The following is a 26,580-nucleotide window of genomic DNA, read 5'->3' as shown; positions in this document are numbered from 1 at the left end:
GGGATGAGCTCGAAGGCAGCAAGATTTCCAAATCATGCGCGTGTGGAGATAATTGTGCATTGGCAAAAGAAATCGAAGAAGTTAGAGAACATGACGAGTGTACCAGTTTCTCATGGGATTGGATGAAGCGTCATCTGGGAACTTACGTTCTCAAATTCTTAATGCTTCTCCTCTTCCAAATTTGAATAAGGTTTATGCAACTGTTACACAGGAGGAAACACACTGCGCCATTGCATGCGGCCATGATGATCGAGGTGTTGTCGTTGGTTACGCAACGCTTACGGAAACTGACGGAGGAAAAGCGGCTGCTGCGTCGCGCATGATTGCTGATCCCTCGGTTGCTCGCACACTATGGGAAGACTAATCATGATCCCTCCCGTTGCTGGAAAATTATTGGCTTTCCCTTTACCCGTGGTGCACCTCGCAGCCGTGGAAGGGGACGATCAGATGGACGTGGGATGCATGAGCAAGCCTTCGCGGTGCAAGCTTCGGATGTTTTTCAACCAGGAAATACGTCGCAACCTTCAGCTCCTTATTCAACAGCAAATGCAGCGGCTTATTCAACAACAAATGCAGCGGCTTATTCAGTCCTCACTCCAGAAGTAGTGCATAAACTCATGACACTGGTGGATCACTCTCATCAGGCTACTGACAAATTATCTGGTAAGGCTATTCAGACACAATGGCTTATTGATAGTGGTGCCTCGCAGCACTTGACAGGTTCTTTGGAATTACTGACTATTGTTACAAAAATCAAACCCCTAGCAGTGGTGTTACCTAATGGTGCACTTACTTATGCCGAACAATACTTAAAAGATTAATATGATCAATACTTATTTTGTCATTTTTGTATAAATTTAAAGGTTATAACCTAAATAATCATTAGGTCTAATGATATATGAGTCATACTTGACTTTTAAAATTAATTAATTTTTTTTTACTTAATTTGAGTTTCTTTCATAAAAAGTATTTGTATTTTATGAGTTTTTGAACTCAATTTAAAATCATAATATTAAAAGATTGAGAAGAAGAAAGATTTGAAAAAAAAAATAAAGAATAAAAAATAAAAGTTAAATAAATAAAAAATATGATAAATATTTTAAAAAATATTAGATATTTTTCATTATTCAACACAGGGCTTATTATTTTTATTTTGTATATTGTACGTGTAAAATATAAGTACAATATAAGAAATAATATCTGCAGAATTAGAATAAGATATCATCAATATGATGATATATGATTTCCATAATTAATTGAAATTAAAATCAGATATCCCCAATATATAATACTATGCGATTTTCATATTTTAATCCTTAATAACATTGTATAATTGTTGATATTGTAATTGAAATACAAGAAATAACAACGAAAGTTTCTAATATGAAATTAATTGAAAAAAAGAAGAAGCTGTCAATGTAGATAGCTCAACCTAAAAGTTGTAGTTATTTATCAAAAAAAAAAAAAAAAAAAAACCTCGTAGTTTACCGGAAAAAAAAAAAAAAAAAAACTTGTAAGTTTTTGCTATAAGTTTGAAAATGATACAAGGATGAAAGGGAAAACATACAGAAGAATGCCTCACTTTGGATTTGCTAAGGATATGCATAGAACTAACTTAATTTCGGCTATTTGACTCCATTAGGGCTTTTGGAATTCCATTTTTCAGGTTTGGTATCTGTGGTAATTTGTTTTTCAGTAGGGGGCGTTAAGTGTAATATCCAATATATATATATATATATATATATATATATATATATATATATAGTCATTTCTCAAGCTGCCGGAGATAAAGTTATCTCCGGCTACTAAATCATAACCGTACAAAGATGGATCAATGATTATAAAAGAAGAGAGAGAAAAGGGGAATCATAACCATTCAAAGGTAAATCAAGACATAAACGGAAATAAATAATCAAAACGACGTAGTTTTGGGGTGGCCGGAGATAAATTTATCTCCAGCAGCTTGAGAAATGTTTTTCCCATATATATATATATATATATATATATATATATATATATATATATATATATATATATATATATATATATATATATCATATATATGGCTTTGTTTTTCTCCTTTCACATAAGAAAAGAAATTTTCCTACACACACATGTTTAAGGTAGGTCCCACCATTAAGAAATAAAATAAAAAACAAAGCACACGTATCGATGTATGAGTGACATGAGAAATATTTCTCCAACAACATGATAAAGTATTTCCCATATATATATATATATATATATATATATAGAGGTAAAATCATTTCTACAGCCGCTTTACGTACAACAATGACATGTGTATGGTTATGATTCTCCATATTTAATGATTTCACGTGTGTATATATATATATATATATATAAGGGTAAGATCCTTTGACCCCGGTGTCAAATTTAAAGTTTGACACCTTATCTTATCTGAGAGCTATTAGATAAAAAAAGATCAACGACTCTAATTTGTAAATATGTGACACCATTGATATTTTTTGATCTAACGGCTCTCAGATAAGGTGTCAAACTTTAAATTTGACACCAGTATCAAAGGATCCTACTCCTATATATATATATACACACACATGCCACACGCACACACGCGCACACACATTGTTCACTTGTATTGTTCATATGAACAATATCGTGCAAAAAGCACTAAAAAAATTGTTGGTATAAAATTGATGCTAAAAGCGCCATATTGCGTCACAAGAATAGCCCAGTAGCGCCATATACCTTTTGGAAAAAATATCTATCATTTTAAAGGATATAAGCTTATATCATTTTAGATCCTAACTGTTGATTTTCGTCCATCAACGGTTATAATCTATTGGGTCAAACGTAATGGGCCAAATTTATTATTAATTAATTAATAATTTTGATCCAATAAATTATAACCATTGATGGACGAAAATCATCGGTTAGGATCTAAAATGATATAAACTTATATCCTTTAAAATGACAGATGTTATTCCCATAAATTTTAATAAAATGAAACAGTACCGTGTAGACATCATGTAAAACAGAGATAAAAATATCTAATATTTTTTTAGGTAATGATATTACTTAATTAAATGTTAGTTACATTTTAACTAAATTTTAGTTAGTTTTGATAAAATCTAACTATATGCAATCATTATTTTAGTCAACCGAGTCAGAATATTTATCTATATAAATAGGTACACACCCGACGAAGAAAAAAGAGAGTAAGAAACCGAGAGAGAAGAAAAGAAAAAAGAGTGAGAACAGAGAAAGGAAAATAGAAAAGCGAAAGAAAACTGAGGAAAGAAAAGAAAATAGAGGAGAAAGGAAGAAACGAGAGAAACAGTGAGAAGTAGGAAGGAGAAGGAGTGACATACATAAAGAATAAAGTGGGGAAAATAAAGGGGAAAATAATATTTAAAGTTGATATTTCCGAAGATATTTCTTTTAAAAGTTGCAAAGATATTGTTGCTTTGTCCAAATATTTTCTTCTACTATTTTGATTTATCTGTTATATTTGCTTTTTATGGATTCAATTTTATATCAGTTACGAGCATGATTTAAAATCAAGACTATAGAACTAAGAAATTCCTTTGATACAAATGAATATCAAGATCGAGAATGTGTAAAATTTTAACTGTATGATTTTAATGTAATTGACCCACGAGGGGATCATAACGATTATAGGATAAGAGACGCCTTATTATGGCTTGAGTTTCGCCATACAAAACCTTTCACATTCAGAGAACCAAAAAAATTGGGTAGCTTCAGTTAAATATTACACAATTTATTACATGTGATTATTTATGTAATTATTTTATCCTTATAAATTGACTTGAGAGAATGATATTTTTCATTATTGCTGCTGGAATGGTTATAATCAGTAAACCTCAATATTACTGATATTTTTTTCACGTGCATTTTTATGTTTAACCTTTCTAGAAAGTAAGAATGCCAACATGTGAATCTTTGGAATAAGATGAAGCACCATGATTAAAGATTATGAGGAGCATACAGAGTTCACAGAGATCGTGTATACAAGCTTAGTTAAAGTTCCTATTTGATGTAAAATAGTTTAGAGACAACAAACCAATATAATTGACTCGGTCATATATATAATTCAATTTTTAGAATACTTTATCATATACCTTAGTTTTATTCGCCACGTTAGAATCTCAGAATAATTGTCGTTCTTTTATTTAAAATAAGAATAAAGAAATAATGTGATATCCTCGATGTAACCTATTATAGGGAATGTTACACTAAGTCACACTTGTTTGTTGGTTATAATGCTCTTATTTTTATATTTATTATGAGTTCATTTTTTTGCAGCCAATGTAGATAAGTTATTTATATTGAGCCCAAAACGACGTCGTTTTGAGACAGAAATTAAGGTATTTTTATAATTATAATTTATTTCTAGGTTATAATAGTCTTTCTTATTATAATTTTTTAATTTTTCAACTCAAAACGATGTCATTTTGAAAGTAAACATAGTTATTATTGACATTCATTGTAGAAACATTAAAGCCTTTTATTATATAATAAATATAAATTTTATTATATAATATATAAAATTATATTTTTAAAGTTCGGTTGGTGAATGTTGAAACCAACACCTGTTATTAGTTATCATGCTCCTATTTTTATATTTATTATACAGAAAAATATTTCTGCAGTTAATGCAGATAAGTTATCTGCATTTACTTACAAAATGACGTCGTTTTGAAATTGGAAAATTAAAAAATTATAATTATAAAAACTATAAAATAAATTAAAATAACAAAAACACCATGATTTCTGCCCCAAAACGACATTGTATTGGGTTTACTGCAGACAACTTATCTGCAGTGACCGTAGAAAAAGCAAACCCTTTATTATATATCATAAATGCAATTTCAAACAAAATCACTAAAATACATTAAATTATAAATTTGAATTTCAGAAATAATTATACAATATGAACTATTATGTGTAATCTATAAATATAAACTTTCTACCTACTTTGATTTTTATTATTTTAAATTTATTTTTAATTAAAAATTGAATCAAATTTATATGAAAATATATAATAAATATAATAACAAATCCAACAGAATAAGTGAATGACAAACAAATTCATGTTTATATAAATTTTATTTAACTTTTAATTTTAAAAAATAAATTCAAAATAACAAAAAAAATTATGTTTACGGATTATATAAATTTAAGTAAATTCCTGAAATATAATTATATTTAAGATATAAATTTATAATTTGATGTATTTTGTTTAAATTTACTTTAATTACATTTGGATTAATTTGTTTAAATTAATTGTGATCGGTACAATTAATGTACCGATCACATACATTAATTGTGATTGGTTATTGATATATTAATTGTTTGTGATACTATTGTTATAAATTCGAACGATGTTTGTGAGAGATAAAATATGTCAAATGAGGTGTCATTGCGTAGATCTCAAAATGTTACGTGAAATAAATAAACAAATTTGATTTGAATATTCGAATCAAAAGTTATGGCCCTTCGAAATGATCGGTGATTGGTATATTAATTGTGATTGGTACAATCAAAAGTTATACTTTACGCGGTGGATTAATGTAACGATCACAATCAAAAGAAGAAAATGAAGGAAAAAGGCTATTTAATTAATATACTAATCACAATTAATGTATCGAGGAAAAAGGCTATTTAATTAAAAAAATTGCCAAAAACATGGATTATACTTTACGCGGTGGAAGTGGGGGAGCGTCCTGTTTACTCGCCACCCCTGCGCTATAATTTAGTTCAGAAGCGTTGACCATTCCCTCAGAGTAGTATAAATTAATTGCACAATCGAAGTGACCAACACTCACTCAAACTCAAAAGTCTCAAAACTCTGTCCATGCAGTGTAGTGTAGAGATGGCGAGAACAAGAGGAGGGAAAGAAGCAAAATCCTACACGCTTCCACCGTCACCATCTCATTCATCGTCATCATCTTCCTCCTCAGATTTCGAGTTCACCGTCTCCATCTCACCCCGCAAATCATTCTCCCCCGCCGATGAACTCTTCTACAAGGGCCGGCTCCTCCCTCTCCACCTCTCTCCCCGCATCTCCATGGTCCGCAATCTCCTCCTCTCCTCCTCCACCTCCACCTCCACCACCACCTCCTCCGCCGCTCGCGACTCCACCGATTCACAATCTTCCTTCACCAGCGACCTCGCTCTATTCCCTGACTGCGATGACTCCTTTCGTCCCTGCTCCGTAACAGAGGATGACGACTTCAAGCGCCTTCACAACAAGAAGACCACCACCAACCACTTCTCCTTCTCAAGATTCTCCGTTTTCCGCAAACATAACCCCAAAACCCGCCACCCAGAAAGCGTTTCTGGGTCCTCGGTGAAGCGCATGAGCAACACTGTCAAAGAGGTTATCAGGAAGTATACGAAGAAGGTGAAGCCATTGTACGAGAAGCTGTCACTCAAACAGAAGCAACAAGAACAACAGAGAACAGTGCCGTCTCTGTTCACCAAAACAGAGATATCCACGAAGGAAATTAATGAGAGGAAAGAAACAAAGAGTGTGGTTTCTCATTCTTTCTCGGGAAACTTGCTTGAGATACCCTCTCCGTAGGAAAAGCGTCGTTTCTAGCTGTCCTTCATCGACGAGATCATCGCCGAATCACTCCGGTATGCTTTCCGGTGGGATATTATCCGGTGACACTTCGACGGTGGGAGCAATCACACATTGCAAGAACTCTTTCATTCAAAAACAAAAATACGATGATTGACTAATCTATGTGCCAAAAAAAGAAGAGGGTTTTTGGTTTTTTAATACGAAGATGCTGTTCGGGGAATTTTTATTTTTTTTGGTTGGGGCTTTGTTTCTGTCTCTTTGCCTTAGATTCTGACGTGAAAGTGATGTAGAAAAGCTGCATATTATGATAACATGGAAAATTGAAACATTTATGACACATCAGCGAAAGTTTTCATATTGAACTCTCCTTTATATATATATATATAGATGCTATATTCAAGTATTGAACTTCCGTTCGTTAACATCTATTCTTGTATTCATGTTCCCAAATGTAAAGCCTTGAAGCAAGATAAATCATTTGTCACTTGTTGAAAGACCATATGATTTTGTTGGTTCCCGTATACTTCTCATTGGAAAGTTATGTGTGCCATAGTTACTAATGTTTCCAGTTTTGATCATTATCTTGTTGAGTAAAAAATGAGGACATGGGTGATGTCACTGCTAACAATAGTAGATTGTTTTTCTGCATACTCTGTAGGGGGAATAGTGATAAATATTTAAAAATTCCATTATGCCCTGTTGAATTGAGAAGTTTGATCAAATTACAAATTTCTTGTTGGCATTTGTTAACTTTGTGTATTGCATCGTGATCTTTTTTCCTGCACGGTTAGGAGATTTGACTATTGAGCCAGAGACCTGTTAGCATGATATTTTGAGTAAAGAGAGTAATATTTCAGGTAGGAACATGGCTACCTATGTCCATAACAAGATTCCATATTTCTCTCACTGATTAAATTAACCGTTATTGAGGTGCATGCAGAACAATTGTCGTATACCTTACAATACACAATTTAAACTGGTCACTTCTTCGTAGGGTAGAGATGCCAAACATGGCTACCTATATCCAAGGATTAAATTAACCGTTACTGGTAATCCTTGGATATAGGTCGTTGCATAGATGTGGTCGTTGCATGACTTGAATACCAAAACTCCTCTAAACTGCAACCCAAAAGACCTTCCAGGAGTATTTGTATGAGTTAATAATAATATTATATGATGTGTGGAGGTGTGAAATTGAATTGAATACTCTTGGGTTGGTGAGCATGATGATTTCAGCCATTGTAGGGCGTATAGGTGTTGATGTTGCAAAAATTGTGTAATTGATGTTGTGTGGTTGTGTATGGTATTTAAATGAGTGGTAAGTTGGTAGGATGCATGAGATTTAAGGTTGGAACCATTGGATAGGCATAAGTGTAGGAATTGGCCTAGAAGGAAATAATTAGAAAAATGGTGTTGTGATGGAGTTGGATGGAAGATGGGACTTGAAATGGTGTTGTGGACTGTGGTAACCTTAGAAGGCTAATGGAAAATTAAAATAAAATTAAGAAAATTATTTTGTAAATTTGGCCTAAAGAGGCCAAACCTATGTTATGGGGAGGGTGAATTTTGGTGCTTTGTAATCTTGTTAATTGCACCTTATATTGATGATCCTTGCGTGACCATTGTAGGTTGCCTCCCTCGGAAGTGAACTTGGAGCTTTGAGCTTGGTGGGTTGCCTTCGGTCCTTGACCAAAAGGATTTTGGTAAGTGGTTATGAATTGATGCATGAATTCCTTTATAATCATGTATATGCCTTGGTGAATGGAAATTGAAATGGGAATGTCCTATGTGTAGGCATTTCTTGCAATCGACACCCCTAGCGGGATAGAACAAACTTCGCAATTAAAAAGAAACATGAAACAATCAACGACAGATGTCTAAAATCATTTAAATGACAGTAGATCCATATAAATCATTTAATCAGTATTTAGATATTTTAAAAATTTACAAAAAAAGAAGTTGTTAATGGGTATGTACAAGAAATTTTCATACTCCGTATACACATATATCTTCATTGATTTTTTCTTTAACAGTTTCCACTGATTAATTGTCAAAATTTCCTTTCCTGTTGTGAAATCAAATACAAATAACACCAAGAAACAATTCAATTCCATTACCAATAGCAATTGTAGCTCCTCTACATTAAAATAATTTAAAAAAAAAGGTAAACGTAAAACAACACTCTATTTTTCAAAAGAAATAAAATCAATAAATGCAACCACACAAAAAAAGTAAATAAAAAGGGAATTAATTTCACTCATGTTTGAAACATCCAATAAACAATTATGGTTTCACAATATTCAAAAATGTAAATCGATTTTTTTCCCAGCGGACATTATAATTACCAATGAATATTTCAAGAACATATATCCATTAAATCTTGAGAAAGGAATGAAACATCGTACCTTGTCGCAAAATGGCTTGGTTCGAAGTCGTGAGTGAGAATAAGAAAAAAAAAAGTTAGAAGAAAACCCAAATTGAAAAAAGATGAAAGAAGAAGAAGAAATTAAGAAGAAAGCAATATGTTATCTGGTCACACACGCAAAACACCTCTAAATCTTCGTCTAATATCACTGTTATAATTTTAGCTAGAGCTCAATTATAATTACTTATATAATTATATATAATAAATAAAATTTATTAAAATGTAGCTAGACCAATCTTTACCTAAATATAATATGGCTACGGCACTTGCTAATGTTCCAAACAATTTATTTAGCTAATAAGTTCATGGCTGATAAGTTAGAGGGAAGAAAAAAAAATTTAGAGAAGAAAAGAATTAATAATCTCCGCCCTTCTTTTCAAACTTCCAAGATCATCGTTAATAGCTCCATGGTGGTCGGTGATTCTCCGGCCAACGGTTGCAAATGTCATATAGGCATTTAAGCATGAAAGCTATGAGCTCTTTAAGTACATGCCTAGGGCATGTAAATGGAAAGACTATTCTGTACGTACATCCAATTTGTTGTACCATTTTAAAGAGAAGCACTAACTTGCAGGCAAAAAAATTAATTTATTATTTTTTTAATAAAAAATTACGATTAAGTAGTCGTTTTGCAAAATATTACGAATCTATAGCACCTAAACACGCCCACATGGGGCGTGTTCTCATGGAGAGAGACACGCCCATGTGGGGCGTGAGCTACTGAAGGGGACACGCCCAATGTAAGGCGTGAGTGGCAGGAAAGAGACACGCCTCTTATGGGGCGTGAGCTGTGATGGTAGACACGCCCAACATAGGCGTGTTCCACTGGAAGGTCACGCCCAATCTAGGCGTGAGTGACTAAACTGCAGTCTATTTAAACACCCACCCCCTACACACTCTTCACAACTCTCTCATTGTTATGCTTAAACTCTCTGATAGTTTGCACTTGTTTACTCATATTTTGTTTTATCTTTTTAAATTTTGATTTTAAAAATGAGTGTGAATTCTGATACTATTCATGTTGTTCTATATTTTAACGGTAGGAAAGAAGAAGGTCGTCGTGGTGTTATTTTTGTAGGGGAGAAAAGGTCATCACGTATTAAACAGAACTCAACGGTTGCTGAGCTGCATCAGAAAATATGTCAAAAATTATGTCTTCAAGACAACCAATTGATCACTCTAGTCACGGCAAGATTATGGTAATGTGAACAATACATTAGCTTGCAAGTGGTCGATGACCAAGACATCGATATGGTAATGGAAGAGTTCTTGAACCAGTCCAGAAAGGAGTCTCACTCCTATTGATTCATAGCAACTATAAGTGATCATTTAATGGAAGAGTGTGTAGGGGAAATCCTTGGATATAGGTAGCCATGTTCCTACCTGAAATATTAGTCACGACTCGGGAGGATTACCAGTAACGGTGCAACTATGCTCAACATCTATGCAACGACCTATATCCAAGGATAAATACCAAAACTCCTCTAAGCGTTCAGAAAAACATCACAGATAATTGCACACTACAGTGACATTTATTCCATCATCCAACTCCACCGTCCCACTTATTGTTACTTATGACTATATTTGAAACCCATTTTGATACTAAAAAAGTCATAAAGACCTAAGCACTAGCTCTGAAACCACAACCTCACTAATTCTAGTAACAATTAATAAGAGCATTAATCGATATTGGGACAATCCAAGTTATTGCCTTGAACACCCCTATTAATGCTAGCAACATACAGGTCAGAAATTAGTTATGGGTACCCAACGATGAAAAGAAGAAAGTTACATCTATTAATGCCTTAGTAACATTAGTAAAGTAGATAATGAAAGGAGGATACTGATATTAAGCTTCTTTAGATTGTGCAAGATACCTACTACGAAATGGTCAGCCTTTTAGGGGACATGATGAGTCTGAAAGTTCAAATCAACAAGGTTTATTTATTGAAACTCTGAAGTTCTATCCTAAGCCAAATAAAGAGATGAATCATGTGGTCTTGCAAAATGCCCCTGATAATCACAAAATGACTTCACCAAAAATTCAGAAAGATCTTGCTCAAGCTTGTGCTGATTTGACTGTTAAAGCAATAATTATTGATCTTGGCAATGATTACTTTTCGTTGTTAGTTGATGAAGCTCGTGATGTTGCAATTAAAGAAAACATGGCAGTTGTACTTCGGTATGTAAACAAAAAGGGGTCCATTGTTGAATGTTTTATTGGCATAGTTCATGTTTCAGATACTACTGCACAATCACTAAAAGCTGCGATTGATGGGTTGTTTTCTAAACTCGGTTTAAGTTTGTCTAAATGTCGCGGTCAAGGCTATGATGGTGCTAGTAATATGCGGGGTGAATTCAAAGGGCTTAAGAGTTTGATTTTGGCAGACAACAAATCTGCATTCTATATTCATTGTTTTGCTCATCAGTTACAATTGGCACTTGTGAAGGTTGCAAAACATTATAAGAAGATTCAAGAATTTTTTGACATGCTTCAAAAGATGGCTACCGTTGTGGGGGGTTCATGCAAGCGGAAAGAAATTCTTCTAATGAATCAATATGAGCAAATAGTTGAAAGAATTGCTCGCAGTGAAATACTAACTGGAAAATGTTTGAATCAAGAGACAACCATAAAGCGACCTAGAGACACTCGTTGGGGTTCCCATTTTGGTACAGTTACGAGTGTTATCTCATTATTTTCTCCAATAATTTCCTTGATGAAAATTATTGAAGACGAGCCTAAGAATGATGCTGCAAGAACTGATGCAGGTTGCATTTTGTATGCTATGGAGGATTTTGAGTTTGCATTCTTGTTGCATCTTATGAAACTTATCTTGGGGATTTCTTATGAGTTGTCACAAGCACTACAAAGAAAAGATCAAGACCTTTTTAAATGCAATTGGTTTAGTAAAGGTAGTCAAGTCTCGCTTACAAGAGGTGAGAGATAATGGTTTTGATGAATTGCTTCAAGAAACGAACATATTTGCCAATAAATATGATATTGACATTCCAAATATGGAAGATGTTTACTTCCCTAAAGGAAGATCAAGACGGAGATTGGAATCATTCACATTCTTGCACTGCTTTAAGGTGGAGTTATTTAATAGAGTGATAGATACCCAGGTTCAAGAGTTGGGTGATCGATTTGATAATGTCAATACCAAGTTGCTTGAGTGTTTGAGTTGTCTTGATCCTCGTGATTCTTTTGCTTCTTTTAACAAAGAAAAGTTGATTGAGTTTGCTAGATTTTATCCTTTGGAGTTTGATGAGCTTGCAGATATTCCTTTTCTTTCTTCAAGTCTGAGTAATTTTATTGTTGATGTAAAAGCTGATTCTGATTTTGTCAATTTGAAACGAATTTCTGAACTGGCTTTAAAGATGGTTGAGAAGAGAAAGGATATTGTTTATCCATTGGTCTATTTGTTGATAAAATTGGCACTCCTTCTACCAGTAGCAACTGCTAGTGTTGAGCGAGTTTTTTCTGCAATGACTTTTGTTAAGGATAAGTTGCACAGTCGGATAAGTGATGATTGGTTTAACGCATGCATGCTAACTTATGTTGAACGTGATAAGATTGATGATGAACATATAATGCAATATTTTCAAGCAGTGAAGAATCGAAGAATGCTTTTGTGATCGTTCTATTGTAATAGCTTAGTTAACTCTTGATTATTATTTTTATGTTAAGGTGATGTTTTCTTTTCTTTTCTTGTTTATATTCTTTTGTTTTTTAACGCTTTTAAAAATTCAATTAGATGGTTTGGCCACTTTGGGACTTTTTTTGCAGTTTCCTCCATCTCAGTGTACCAGCTTTTCATGGAGGTTAGTCACTATTAATTTTGCAATTCAGATGTTAAATATCTTTTTATATTGAGATTAAATGTCAGTAATTCTTATGGCAGAATATTGTTTTTCAGGTAGGAACTGAAGAGATATGATGACTTGATTTTCTAGGTTTGCACACTTGAATCGCTCAACTCAACAATCATTGAACATAGCTTCACTGGTAATATTTAATTTATACATCATTTTTTACTAGTTTATATTTCTATATGCCTAGAATTGCTATTCACCCAATATGTTTTTTCCTGCATTGATAAATCAACTCCTTTATATGAAAGTTATATAAAAAAAAAATTCGGGGGCACCCCGCCATTAAATTTGCGGACATGAACTATTATTTCTGGGTCCGCCACTGCCTTTGATAATGTGTTCATGAACAAGGTGGCAATCAATTTCAATGTGTTTGGTGCGTTCATGAAAAACAGGATTGCCTGCCAAGTACAAAGCAGATTGATTTACGCAGAAAAGATGAGCAGGTTTATAATGTAAAAAATGCAGATCCTTAAACAAAGAAAATAACCATAACAGCTCACAAGTGACATGAGCCATAGAACGATATTCAGCTTCAGTTGATGATCTGCAAACAATATGTTGCTTCTTAGATTTCCAAGAAATTAAAGAATCACCAATGAAAACACAAAATCCTGAAATAGAGTGTCTACTGTCAAGGCATGCAGCCCAGTCAGCATCACAGAAGGCATTCAGCTGAGGAGAGGCAGTAGAAGAATAAAATAAACCTTGACCAATGGTATTTTTCACATATCCAAGAAGACGATGTGCTGCTTGTATATGAGGTTCACGTGGAGTGCTCATAAACTGACTAAGGTTAGTGACATCATATGAAAGATCAGGCCTTGTAATAGTGAGGTAAATCAAACTGCCAATAAGGCGTCTATACACAGAAGGATCAGGAAGCAATTCACCAATATCAGAAGAAAGTTTGAGGCCAGCCTTAATCGGAGTGGTACACGATTTACATCCCAAATGACCTGAGTCTTTAAGTATTTCCAAAGCATAATAATGCCGAAGCAGTAACCAATTGGCTAAACAGAAGTAAAAACAAATACAAGGATTGCGAGAAAATACTATTCTCTTTTCTTAATTTTCTTTAACCAAAAACAACCTCATAACAATAGGGTTCTCCAAGCCTTAAATAGGCAAAAACAAAATAACAAAAAGAGTAAATAACCATAATCATGCGCAATCAAAGGAGATAACGCACAACCAACGAACAATCAACGCACACTCAAACATAATCTTAAATAACAAAAAGGAAATAACTAATAATTATTAAAATCCCTAAATAAAGAAATAAATTATGAAAAAGCCCAATCCAAGCGAGTCACCCAGGTGCATCATTCTCTCCCACTTGAAAAAGATTCGCCCTCGAATCTGCTTCGTCTTCATTGATATGAACTTCTTCAGGTGGTAACCCAGGCGGCAATTCTTCTGATACATATCACCAAATTCCCTAATTAAGATTAGGACTTGTGAATGCAATTCTTTCTTGATACGCTCATCTGCATTCGTATTGAACTGCTCGGGAACTAGAAATATTGGGAGTTCTTCTAAGGGAGTAACTGGACAAAACCCATAAACTATTCCAAAAGGACTATTGCCCATAGTTTGGTTCAATGATCGCATCTGTGATCCGTCTTTGGAAATTTTTGTCTGATGTAACAGTAATTCCCATTGCCCCTGACGATCTCCAATTAAACTTTTATCAAAAGTTAAATATTTATCTCCATGGAGCAGGAGGTTGTTATGCTCGTTGTCCCCAAATTCATAATACTGGGGTAGAACTTCATCTTTGTCGTCAGAGATATTAGAATTTCTAATAACTGATTTTCCACCGAAATCAATATAAGAGATTTCTTCTACCTCTGGATTCTCATCGTCTTGCTCCCAATCATACTTATCGTAGATAGGGAACTCGTCATAAATTGGAGCATCCATAACAAGATTCTCACCATCTTGCTCTTCATCATATTCATCATAGATCGGGACCTTCTGGTCTTCTGTCAAGTCTATGATGTCAAAGACCTTCTCGACGGTGTGTGACCCGTCGATAAACTCATCTGTATGAGTGGTGCCCTCGAATTCCGGGATCTTAATCTTCACCCCAATATTAGCAAAAAAAGATTAATTTCGAGGTTGACTTCGTCCTCGTCCCTCCTCATTCCAATTCCAGAATGAGTTTTTGCTCCTTTCCTCCTCATGAGATGATCTTTCAGATTCCCTTCCTTCATCTGACTCGTCCAACTGTGTTTGGGCAAAAATAGTTGTTCGAGCTCCTGAATTCGCCTACCACGTTCTGCCAATGTAGCAGCCATTGCTATAATTATGGTGTGTCGCACATCAATATGTGGTTGTTTGCCGTCGACGTTAAGGGGGTTAACATGCCCTCTATCGCCGCCGTCGCCTCGACCCCTTCGTCCACGACCTTGACCTCGACTGTCATTGTTTTGTTCAGCCATTTATGTGACAACCAGAGCTCTGATTACCAAATAATGCCGGAGCAGTAACCAATTGGCTAAACATAAGTAAAAACAAATACAAGGATTGCGAGAAAATACTATTCTCTTTTCTTAATTTTCTTTAACCAAAACAACCTCATAACAATAGGGTTCTCCAAGCCTTAAACAGGCAAAAACAAAATAACAAAAAAAGTAAATAACCATAATCATGCGCAATCAAAGGAGATAACGCACAATCAACGCACACTCAAACATAATCTTAAATAACAAAAAGGAAATAACTAATAATTATTAAAATCCCTAAATAAAGAAATAAATTATGAAAAAGCCCAATCCAAGCGAGTCACCCAGGTGCATCACATAATGTCTTTGACAAAGAGATATACCTTTTGTACTACCTGCAACTTCCAAACCCAGAAAATATTTTAAGTTGCCAAGATCTTGTTGTGTAACAAATGAGTAAGCTACTGAACTTCAGGAGAATTATTAGATGCAATAATAATGTCATCCACATAAACCAAGACGGCAAGAAAAGCAGTGGATGAATGCCGAACAAATAAAGAATTATCAGAATGAGACTGTGAGAAACCAAGATTCAATAAAGTGGCAGAAAATTTGGCAAACCATTGCCATGAAGCTTGTTTAAGGCCATAAATTGATTTGTGCAGCCTACAAACAACATTGGAAGGCATAGTAGAATGCTGAGAAGAGTAGCCAGGGGGAAGGGTCATATATACCTCTTCAAGAAAATCCCCATGAAGAAATGCATTATTGACATCCAATTGGGTGAGGGACCAGTTATGAATTGCAGCCAAAGCAAGAAGAACACGTACAATGGTAAGTTTAGCAACATGGGAAAAAGTTTCCAGAAAATCAATACCTTCTTGTTGACTAAAACCTTTAGCAACCAAACAGGCTTTATATCTTTCAAGAGAGCCATCTGAGTTGTATTTGACTTTGTAAACCACCTACAAACAACAGCTTGCTTCCCTGGAGGAAGAGAGACAATAGACCAAGTAGAATTGGCTTCAAGAGCTGAAAGCTCAGTGGACATAGCAGCTTGCCATTCCGGTAATTGGGATGCTTGAGAATAAGTAGTAGGCTAAAAAATGGAAGAGATAGAATTAACAAAGGCTGAATGAGAGGGAGAAAGTCTATTATAAGAAATAAAGTGTGATAAGGGATGATTTGTAGAGGAGGAACAAATGTAGTAAGAAAGGTGAGCAGGGGGATGCCTAGCCCGTGAAGGTCTTGAGGTACTGGAAGATGGTGATGAATCCGAAGTAGGGGTAAAGGCAGGAGGTAGGTGAGAAAATTCAGTAAGAAAAGATGAAGATGTATGGTTCAGTTGAAAAGGAAAAATGTGCTCATAAAAGGTAACATCACGAGAGATGAATATTTTATTGGAAGCTAAGTCCAAAAGTTTATAGCCTTTGTATCCTGTAGGATAACCAAGAAAAACAACAGGCATAACACGTGGTGAAAATTTATGTCGAGTTTTTGGAAGGGTAGAACTATAGCAGAGTCAACCAAAAACTCGAAGATGGGCATAGGAAGAAGGCTTATTGCAAAGCAATTCAAAAGGGGTGTTAGAATTAAAAAGAGGGGATGGGGTTCGATTGATTAGGTAGACTGTTGTAAGAACACAGTCTTGCCAATATTGGAGAGGCACTTTGGACTGGAAATGAAGGGCACAGGCAACATTGAGGAGGTGCTGGTGCTTCTTTCTACCACAGAGTTCTGCTGAGGACGATCAACACATGAGTGGAAAATTTGAATGCCTTTAGAAGAGAAAAATGTGGACAGATTGAACTCAGGAGCGTTGTCACATCTGAGGGATTTTATTGAAGCTTTATACTGAGTGAAAATCAAATTATAGAAGGTAGGAAAAACAGTAGAAAAATCAGACTTATTACTTAGAAAATAAGTCCAAGTAAACCTGGTTGAATCATCAACCAAAGTTAGAAAATAGCGAGAACGCTCAACAGAGACAATGTTAAAGGGTCCCCAAATGTCACAATGGACTAAATCAAAATGAGAAGTATAGAGAAGGGGATCTAAAATAAACGGGAGGCGTTTTTATGTCGCCAAGGGAAAAATGGTACAGTGATGATCAACATGGAAACAATCAGAAAAACTCAAAGTGTGTTTCATAAAATTTAAAACTGAAAGGGAAAGGTGTCCCAAACGAGAATGCCAGAGAGTAGCATTTTTAACAGAAATGGAAAAACAAGGGGGTGGGGAACATGATCAGTGGGAAACAAATTATTATTGTCTAAAAGGTAGAGATCACCATGACGTTTAGCAATCCCAATCATCCTTCCCGAATCTCGATCTTGAAGGAAACAAGAAGAAGAAGAAGAAAAATTAGCAATGACTTGGGAATCACGAGTCAATGCATTGATGGACAGATGATTGAAGAAAAAAGAAGGCACAAATAATACATTTGAAAGAAGAAGAGAATCAGAAACCTTAACAGAACCCACAGAAGAAACAACAGCAGAAGATCCGTTAGGAAAAGAAACTAAAGATGTAGAAGAAGAAGAAGAAAATAATAGATCAATCTTGACACAAACATGGTGCGTAGCACTGGTGCCTAAAATCTAGCAAGATGGAGGGAAGGAAATAGAGGGCTTACCACTGAAGCTAGCCACCAACGGAGAAGCATCAATGACAAAGGATGTAGATGACGAACGAGACGATGCAGAACTCTGTTGAAGAAAGGACACCAGCTGATTGTATTGAGAAGGGTGAAGGAAAGCGGTGAAACAAGGGTAGAGAAATTAGGGTTCGAGGCATGGTTAGGATTGGGAGTGTGAGACAGGTTGGATAAACCTGGAACAACCGAAAAAGCTTGGGCTGGCATGTGGGCTTAGTTGGGTAGTGGATTGGGCTTGGGTACCCTGGATTTGTAACCAGGAGGATACCCATTAAGCTTAAAACATTTCTCATGGGTGTGACCCAAGAGATGGCAGTAAGTGCAAATGGGACAGTGGCGTTGGACGGCAGCCACCGCAGGTGATGGAGAAGCAACAACCTGAGATGGAGATGAGGAGGTGGTTACCGAATTCAGAAGTAGGGAATCCGGAATGGCAGACGATGGCAAAGAAACAAACAATTGACGTTGGCGCTTCTCTTGAAGAATCATCGAGAACACCTTAGCAAGTGAAGGTATTGGATCCATTAGCAAAATTTGAGTCCGCGAAGAAGCGTAGGAATCATTGAGTCCAATTAGAAATTGGAGAACATGATCCTGCTCCCTATGATCATGGATGAAACGTAGGGCACCACAAGTACAGTTCGGCAAAGGGGCATAATCAAGTAGTTCATCCCAGAGCGACTTCAATTTAGTATAATAGCCATTAACATCCAATGAGCCTTGGCAAAGAGAAGAGATCTGTTGTTTGAGTTGAAAAATGCGAGGACCATTCGCTTGAGAGAATCGTGTTTTCAAATCAACCCAAGCTTCATACGCATTGGTGAAATAGAGAAGACTATTTGCAATTTCCTTGGTGACGGAATTCAATACCCATGAAAAAACCATGGAATTACAGAGATTCCAAACAGAGAACAAGATATCAATTGCGGAAGGACGAAGAAGAGTGCCATCGACGAACACCAACTTGTTCTTGGCGGTTAAAGCAAGCAACATCGTGCGATGCCAGGAATTAAAATTAGAACCAGATAAACAATGAAAAACCAAAACAAGACCAGAATGGTCACTGCCATGTAAAAAATACGGGCTAGAGGAATCATCCATGTATGCAAATGTTTCTGAATTTGCAGAGGTGGAGTCGTTGAGTGGTGGCCGGTTGTTGCCACGAGCCATTAAAAATGGAAGAAAAGATTAAAGAAATACATCTGATATCATGTTAGCTATAAGGAAATAAAACTCTACAGTGAACTGAATATTCATCTTTCTGTATTCATTGAGTAAAAGGTACAAGAGCTGTATATATCAGCAATTACAAAGAGGAATCATAACAGAATGATAAAGTGCGCACGCTAACCACACATGGGTCCTAACAATATCTAGCTTAGCTACAATTAGTTACAACCGAATAACAAAAATAAAGAAAAATAATACATTTATTGTAATAAGCTCGGATAAGATGTGTACGTTCATGAAGATGGGGAATTGGGGGAGACCGGCCTCGTAAGCGTCATGGACGATTTTGTGGAGGATGGCACCACCAACGAACCCAGATTAGATTAACAAAGACATCTTTTTTGAGCATTTATCTTAGATTAGATCAGCCCTGTGCTGCTATGGGTCAAGCTGTTCTCCAATGGAAGCCTCAGGTCCAAACTCGCGAAGTGCAATGTATAATTAGGTTATATGCAAGTTGAATAAATTGGGTTATAACCATATCCGAACCTATGATGGCTTCGGATCCCATGCTCGGGTTAAACTCCAGAGGCTCATTGAGCACAGGGACCTTTTTATCACCTACTTGGATTATTTGCTACAATACTGGTTGTCGGAGGCCTCCTATTGTGCCTATTTACCACGATTAGGTGGGGATCAAAATTTATTGTCCCCACAGACAACGCCAATGTTCCGATTTGATTAATCAGGATGTTCAACCTAATGGTTGGTATGTTTCTGTTGGATCCGTTTGTCCTCTCTCAGGTACCTATGAGGAGGTACCCTAGAGATCAGCGGACCACTGTGCACTATAATATAAACGGCATAGCCAAAGGGTGGGGTGTGTGCATAGTGACAAGTTAAGAGAGAAAGGATTTTGAGTGTGTGTACCTTATTAGCTTAACTCTTTATTTATAGATGAGTTACCAGAAGTGAACTTTTGGGCCTCTTAACTAGGAATATTAGGAGTCCAATCATTGATCATGTCGTAGTAGGATTAATATAATTAAAAAATATTTCTTTAATTGTCCTTTTAGCCGTTAGCCCTTCTTATATCTTCAAGAATGTGAGCCTCATGTCAACAACATTCCTTATCTCCCGATGTTCCAAATCTGCTAACCGATTCTGAGAAGTATGACTACATGTGATAAGATGTTAGTCGTATTCGTATCTTAATGGAAAGTTCTATATGGCTAATTTGTACCACATTCCCTTAGATGGTCGGATGCTCAGTTTAGAAAAGAACAAGACAATGATTGCGGTTTATTTTGAAAATTAATTAATGGGTGTAAAGATGAAAATGCCTTTTCATCATATGGCCTTTTAACTTCTTTAGTGTCGTTCGCTTTTCTCTTTTACAAAGCGTTTATTTCTTCTTCCCAAATGCTTTGTTACTCACTTGTCTAAGTGTGTCTCTTTTCTTTAAAGTAACATCCTCGCGTATCCAAATTTTCTAGGCAAGCCTTCTTTATATATATTTGTCATTATTGTTGTTGTTCGAGATTTTCGTAAGAAGGTATTATTTATATGGACTTTTTAGGGAGACGCATTTCTCTACTTTTCATAGGGACACTTCTCGTTTATAGGTAATACTTCATTCCCCTCAAATTCGTCTTTAATACTCCTGAAAATGGGTGATAATTGTGGGTAGGTGTTGGGTATGTACAAGTTTGAGCGTGAAATACTCTTTCTTCGTTGTTTGAGGAATACCCACTGGGTATTGTTTCGCGGTGGTCGTTTTGGTAGATGAAAGATTATGCTCTCCATTGAGGGAAGGAGGTCCCCCTCAAATATTTCTTTATCGCTGCCTCTTCTTGGACCTTGGTGTTCATTTTCCCTTCATTGCCCTTCAAATAGATGCTCTTTCCAACCTTGAGGTGGCATCATCCCAACTTCACCCTAGCGCATGGTGTTTTCTCCGTGTCTTTGAAGTATATGCCAAGCTTACGAACTTGCCTACTTGTACAATATCTTCTTTTGTTTGTTTGTCGTCTTCCAAAATAGTGGTGACCGAGGTTCTGGTGGTCATGGCTGGTTTTCTTTGAAGGCTTTCCCCATCCAAAATAGGGGTGTTTGGTAGAGGAGAAAAAAAAAATTATTCGAAAATCTCAATTTTTAGAAATATGACGAAAACATTCAGTTTACGATAATATCCGAAAATTAAAAATTAAAAAAAAATATCAGTTTCTCGATAATCTTACAAAATACCTTGTACCAAACGTCTCGTAGGAGAATTATTAGATATCAGGTATAAGGGTAGTTTAGTATTTTAATGATATTCTAGATCTCTCTTTTCTGTTATGCTCTTCTATATAAGAGCTCAATCATTGTACAAATTAATTACCACAATCAATGAAATTAATATTTTTCCTTTTCTCTCTTTTACCTTCTAATATGGTATCAGAGCATTTTTATCCTCCATGATTGGAGGTTCCGCTGCCATCGATTTTTTTTTTCTTTCATCGTTTTTCCTTACCATTTGGTCACTTTCCCTTTCATCTTCTTTCTCGTTTTATGGTTTTCCAGATCTACAGATCATCTAGATTGTTCTAGATCTGTGATTTCTTCATTGTCTTAGATCTACGGCGTTCCTGTGCTAGCAAGCTAGCAGTCAGCAACATCGTCTTCAGCGCTCCGCCGCTGGTTCACCATCAGTGCGTCGTTTGTTTTAGATCTGTCGTCGTTCATTCACCGCCTAGCGATGTGTCTCTGATCTGGCTCGCATCTCAGTGGGGAGGTCTCCCTTCATGCTTGCTCCTCCTCCACCTAGCACTGCTCGCATCGTCCCTTCAGCACCCGTGACAGCCACGCCGCGCCGTCACTTCCCTTGTCAAAGTCTGTGTCGATCTCTTGACCTATTTGTGTGGTTCAGCGTTTACGCCCCTGTTTGCGTTGGATCTGCAGTCGGATCTGTTTTAGATATTAGGTATAAGGGTAGCTTAGTATTTTAATGATATTCTAGATCTCATATTCTAGATCTCTCTTTTCTGTTATACTCTTCTATATAAGAGCTCAATCATTGTACAAATTAATTACCACAATCAATGAAATTAATATTTTTCCTTTTCTCTCTTTTACCTTCTAATAAGAATGTATCAAGTCAATTGTCTAATAGAGTATCTCGGCTTCGATTATAGTTTGCTCCCTCAAGTAAGCAATTTGGGTAGAGTAACGGCTTATAAATGTAATGGATGAGAGACGTTTCTTCAATTGATGATTGTGGATATCTATGGGTGGAAATTATTTTCTAACGATGAGAGAGAGGACTTTTTGAGCATTGTAGTCCTTATTTAATAATTAATTATAATATTGACCTTAATTATAAACTATTTCAAAAATTTAATCTCTCCATAAAACATAACACCAATCTGTCCCTGTTTGATTGTTGACCATCAAGCCTACCCGAGTATTTTTTGAAATTTGTTTCCTACCCGAATAGTGAAGAAAACACCTGAGTATATTTCAAAATTCTGAAAAAAAATGTTTGAATTATTTACTCGAATTGGAAGGGAGCTAGCCAGGTAAATAATCATAGTTTTTCTGTTGATGAAAGCACGCCTCCTAATCCTCGTCACTGTTCTCTTGTAAAAAGAAAGACCAACACCATAAGCGTGAAAGGAATAATTTTATTTTTATGTTTCCCTTTTCCATAATCTTGTTAAGCACAGATCCAAAGTTAGAAGGTCATGGGATGCACCATTTCGAATGAAGACACCCTATGGAAAGTGCTGTGGTATTTCGCCTTGGATGTGAGTGATAAGCGTGGCTTCCCCTATCTCTTCCACTGGAGCAAAGTTAATCTGCAAAATACTATTCATTAATAAATAATTAAAATGATGGATAGTATATATAACTGGGATCGATGAAAACACTTTGTTAGATCCCTCACCTGAGATGGAAGCAGTGGCTGGTCCACATACTCAAATATTGAACCAAAGATATCAATAAAATTTAACTTTGGTTCCTTCTCAACCGATTTCGCACCTGAAACCAAGGCATCAAACACCAACACCATGTTAAAATTTAATCATACGCAGCTTCTACTAGATAGATTAAAGAAAATACACTTTTTATGGGTTCTTCATAATCATCATAAGGAAACAAGGGTCCTGAAAAAACCCCACTTTCATGTTTTCCAGAAAAAGCTAATGATTTTGTTCAATATATGTATAGCTCTCTGCTCTACAGAAAAGTTGGAAATTGTGAAATTTAATGACCCGGTGAAGTAATAGGGAAGCCACAAGGTGAAGAAACAAGTACAAAAATCCTTGAACTTGGAAAGAGGTAACTCAAAGCAAAAGAACCATGAAGACAAAGAACACAAAGTGGCAAGAGAGTACAGCAGTGGATGGTTATTTACCCGGGTATCTCCTTCTTTATTCGGATAAATAATTCAATTTTGTTTTTTAGAATTTTGAAATATACCCAGGTATTCTCTTCACTATCTGGGTAGGGAAAAAATTTCAAAAAAATACCCGGATAGGGGTTACTCGGGTAGGTTTGATGATCAACGGTCAAACAAGGGCAGATTGATGTTATATTTTCTGAAGAAATTAGATTTTTGAAATAATTTATAATCAAGGTCAATTTGATAATTAATTATTAAATAAGAGCTACAGTCAAAAAGCCGAGAGAGAGCCATAATTGTTTTGCCTAGTGGGCCCCACTATTGAGCGCACACCACCAAATTTGTAAGAGGTGAACTATGCAGGGAATTAGAGATTATTGGTGATTGCAGTTAAAAAAAAGTTACATTATACTTTTAAACTAATAATTCAACAAACAAAACAAATTGGTGCTTTACTTTATTTACATACAGTAAGATGAATGATGATCTTAGTGTATGTATGGTTTGATTCTGATTCTTCCAAAGATATTCTTTAAAATTAAATGCACAACACAAAAGAACAAGCCTAGCAACAATCCAATCGATGGACCTAAAACTAACACATACTAAGTAATGATCGTGAGATGGATTTTAGATTTAATGTTACTATATGTTTATACTATCATTTTATTTCCTCGCGGCGTTGGATTTCTTAGATCATTCCCACAATCATCTGCAGCGGATGCTTTTTGTATTTAGCCCAAGATCCAAACACAAAAAGATTAAAATACTTATATTTATTCTGAACCTAAAAGGCTCTTACGAAACTTTCACACAAAGCTTTATTTCCAACTCCATAACCACTACATTATACCCTTTAAGAAAGGAGACTGACAGCTAAAAACTACATTATACCCATGAAAGATAAGGCAACATTTTATTCTCAATAAGGTCATAGAAAGGCACTTCCTCAAATTAAGCAACTACATAGGGTATTTGTATAGTTGGAGAACCTTCTTCCAAGATGGCCTGTTGCTAATATCATCCCACCAAGCACTCACATGCTTCCTTTCTCTTACCATATTCTCTTTTCCCATTTGATTCATCAAATAATGAGCAAATGGGAGATGACTAAGATCAGCAAGGCTGAAGAAATCACCAGCCAAGTACTTGGTCTTGGACAGCCTCTCTTCATAAATGTCAAGCACCTTCCCCAGCTTCTCTTCACTCTCCTGAATAACTTTTGGGTCTGAAGGAAGGCCCAATAAGGGGTTAACCAGGATATGCATAACTAAGTTGAAGATTGGTGGGTTAAAGTTATGGGCTTCAACTTCCAGCCATTGCTCCACAAGACCCCTTTCTTCTATTGTCTTCCCCAGCAAATCAGTACCTTGGTTTTTATACTTTTCTGCATAGTACCTAAGTATTGCCCGAGATTCTGCATAATTAATGAGATAGATTAAAATTACCAATGTTTAATTACATTAGCATATATAAAAAAATGGATTTTATTAATATCATATTGTAGGAGAGTAGTTCTTTCTTACCAAAAACACAATTATGGGTCGAGCTCACTCACTTATAAAAAATAAAAATTAAGCTATACAGAAATTGATAGATGTGTAGAAGAGAGAGCTACTCTCCAATAACATGAAAGTAGTTATTCCCATAAAAAAAAATGTGCAAAATAGTAAATAGGCTAACCATAAAGGATATAATCACCATCTTGAACAACAGGAAGCAATCCAAATGGCTGCAAAAATGTATAAGAAACAAGCATAATTAAATATATATATATATATATATATATATATATATATAAAAGCATATTATTAAAAATTTCTTGAAATCAAAACATATAAATAGAGGGATAAATTAAAAGATCAAGTAGAAGATTGAAGGAGAAAAAATAATACATTCCTTATACTTTATCGATATTTTATTTTTGTCTTATTTTTTTGTAAAATTTAATAAAATTCATTCTAACCATTAACACAGTTAGAAATACTAATAAAACATGCAAACATAAACTTCTTATATAATCACAAATGCACAATTATATAAGTGTCTAACTAAGAATTGGGACATAGGGTGAAATGAAAAAGCTATAAAAGTGCATTTAGAAAAAATAAAATAAATTGAACCTGCAACTTGAGGTATTCAGCTTCCTTATGCTCTCCCTTAAAGCCATCAACATGCACTGTTTCAAACTCAATTTCCTTCTCAATCAGACACACTATCACCCGTTTGGGGCAAGCATAGTCTGGGCCATAGACCTTCACTACCATTGTAATTTGTAGAAAGCAATATTTAGGAAATTTGGTTTGGGCATCTGAGTTACCCTTGTTGCTTCTTATAGTGCCTACCTACACTAAAAGAAATAAAGTTCCAAAAGAGGTCAGCATTCAATGAATCAAAAATCTATTCAATTCATTGAAAACGCTTCGGATAGATAACAATATTAAATAATCTGTAAAAGTAAAAGATTAAAGAACAAACATAAATTATTACCAAACAAAGTATAAATGTAAATTTGTCGAAAAAAATCAAACAGATAAGTTTAGAGATAAATGAAAAATGGACAGAGAGTTATTACTTTCTATAATATGTATCATTGCATAAAAAATTAATAGAGACAACAAAGAAAGACAATAACTAGGAACAATGGCCAAAGTGCCACTGTTGAAAAAACGAATATCAAAATGCCACGCCAACAGTAAATTTTGTCAAAATGTCACGTGGTATATTTTGTTACACTGTGTAGCGAAATATGTGTGCACATAATTCGCTACACAGTTTAACGAAATATGTCACGTTAGAATGCACATAACCAAAAATAACACGTGTCAAACAGGGAGAATTTCGCTACACTGTGTAGCGAAATTCTCCCAGTTTGACACGTGGCATTTTTGGTTCTGACGTGGCATATTTCGCTATACCGTGTAGCGAATTATTTGCACGCATATTTCGCTGCACAGTGTAGCGAAATATGCCACGTGGCATTTTGGCAAAATTTACTATTGGCGTGATATTTTGATATTTTTTTGCCAA

At 35.3% G+C, this 26,580-nt stretch overlaps 1 protein-coding gene and 1 pseudogene across 1 annotated transcript; one reads left to right on the top strand and one right to left on the bottom strand.

The window, feature by feature from the left end:
* Positions 1 to 5,875: 5,875 nt before the first annotated feature.
* LOC133299364 (probable membrane-associated kinase regulator 1) lies at positions 5,876 to 14,724 on the top strand (annotated as a pseudogene).
* A 9,788-nt stretch (positions 14,725 to 24,512) lies between these two features.
* On the bottom strand, positions 24,513 to 25,817 carry LOC133299368 (glutathione S-transferase F9-like). Its single transcript, XM_061498826.1, has 3 exons — positions 25,674 to 25,817; positions 25,234 to 25,282; positions 24,513 to 24,967 (listed from the first exon to the last, which is right to left on the bottom strand). The coding sequence occupies exons 1-3, from the start codon at positions 25,815 to 25,817 to the stop codon at positions 24,513 to 24,515; spliced, it is 648 nt and encodes a 215-aa protein (XP_061354810.1).
* Between the last annotated feature and the right edge of the window lie 763 nt (positions 25,818 to 26,580).

Source organism: Gastrolobium bilobum, unplaced genomic scaffold (genome assembly GCF_033153095.1).
Source record: "Gastrolobium bilobum isolate Gb01-03AN ecotype WA unplaced genomic scaffold, APGP_CSIRO_Gbil_v1 utg59369, whole genome shotgun sequence".
NCBI lineage: Eukaryota > Viridiplantae > Streptophyta > Magnoliopsida > Fabales > Fabaceae > Gastrolobium > Gastrolobium bilobum.
The sequence above is the reverse complement of the archived record's forward strand: the minus strand, read 5'-3'. Positions and strand labels throughout refer to the sequence as shown.

Excerpts from the sequence above, each read along its gene's own strand:
- LOC133299368 (XM_061498826.1), bottom strand. The coding sequence starts at position 25,817 with ATGGTAGTGAAGGTCTATGGCCCAGACTATGCTTGCCCCAAACGGGTG. Across the intron at positions 25,283-25,673 it reads CTGAATACCTCAAGTTGCAG|CCATTTGGATTGCTTCCTGT; the intron begins GTTCAATTTATT and ends ACATTTTTGCAG. Across the intron at positions 24,968-25,233 it reads TGGTGATTATATCCTTTATG|AATCTCGGGCAATACTTAGG; the intron begins GTTAGCCTATTT and ends TTAATTATGCAG.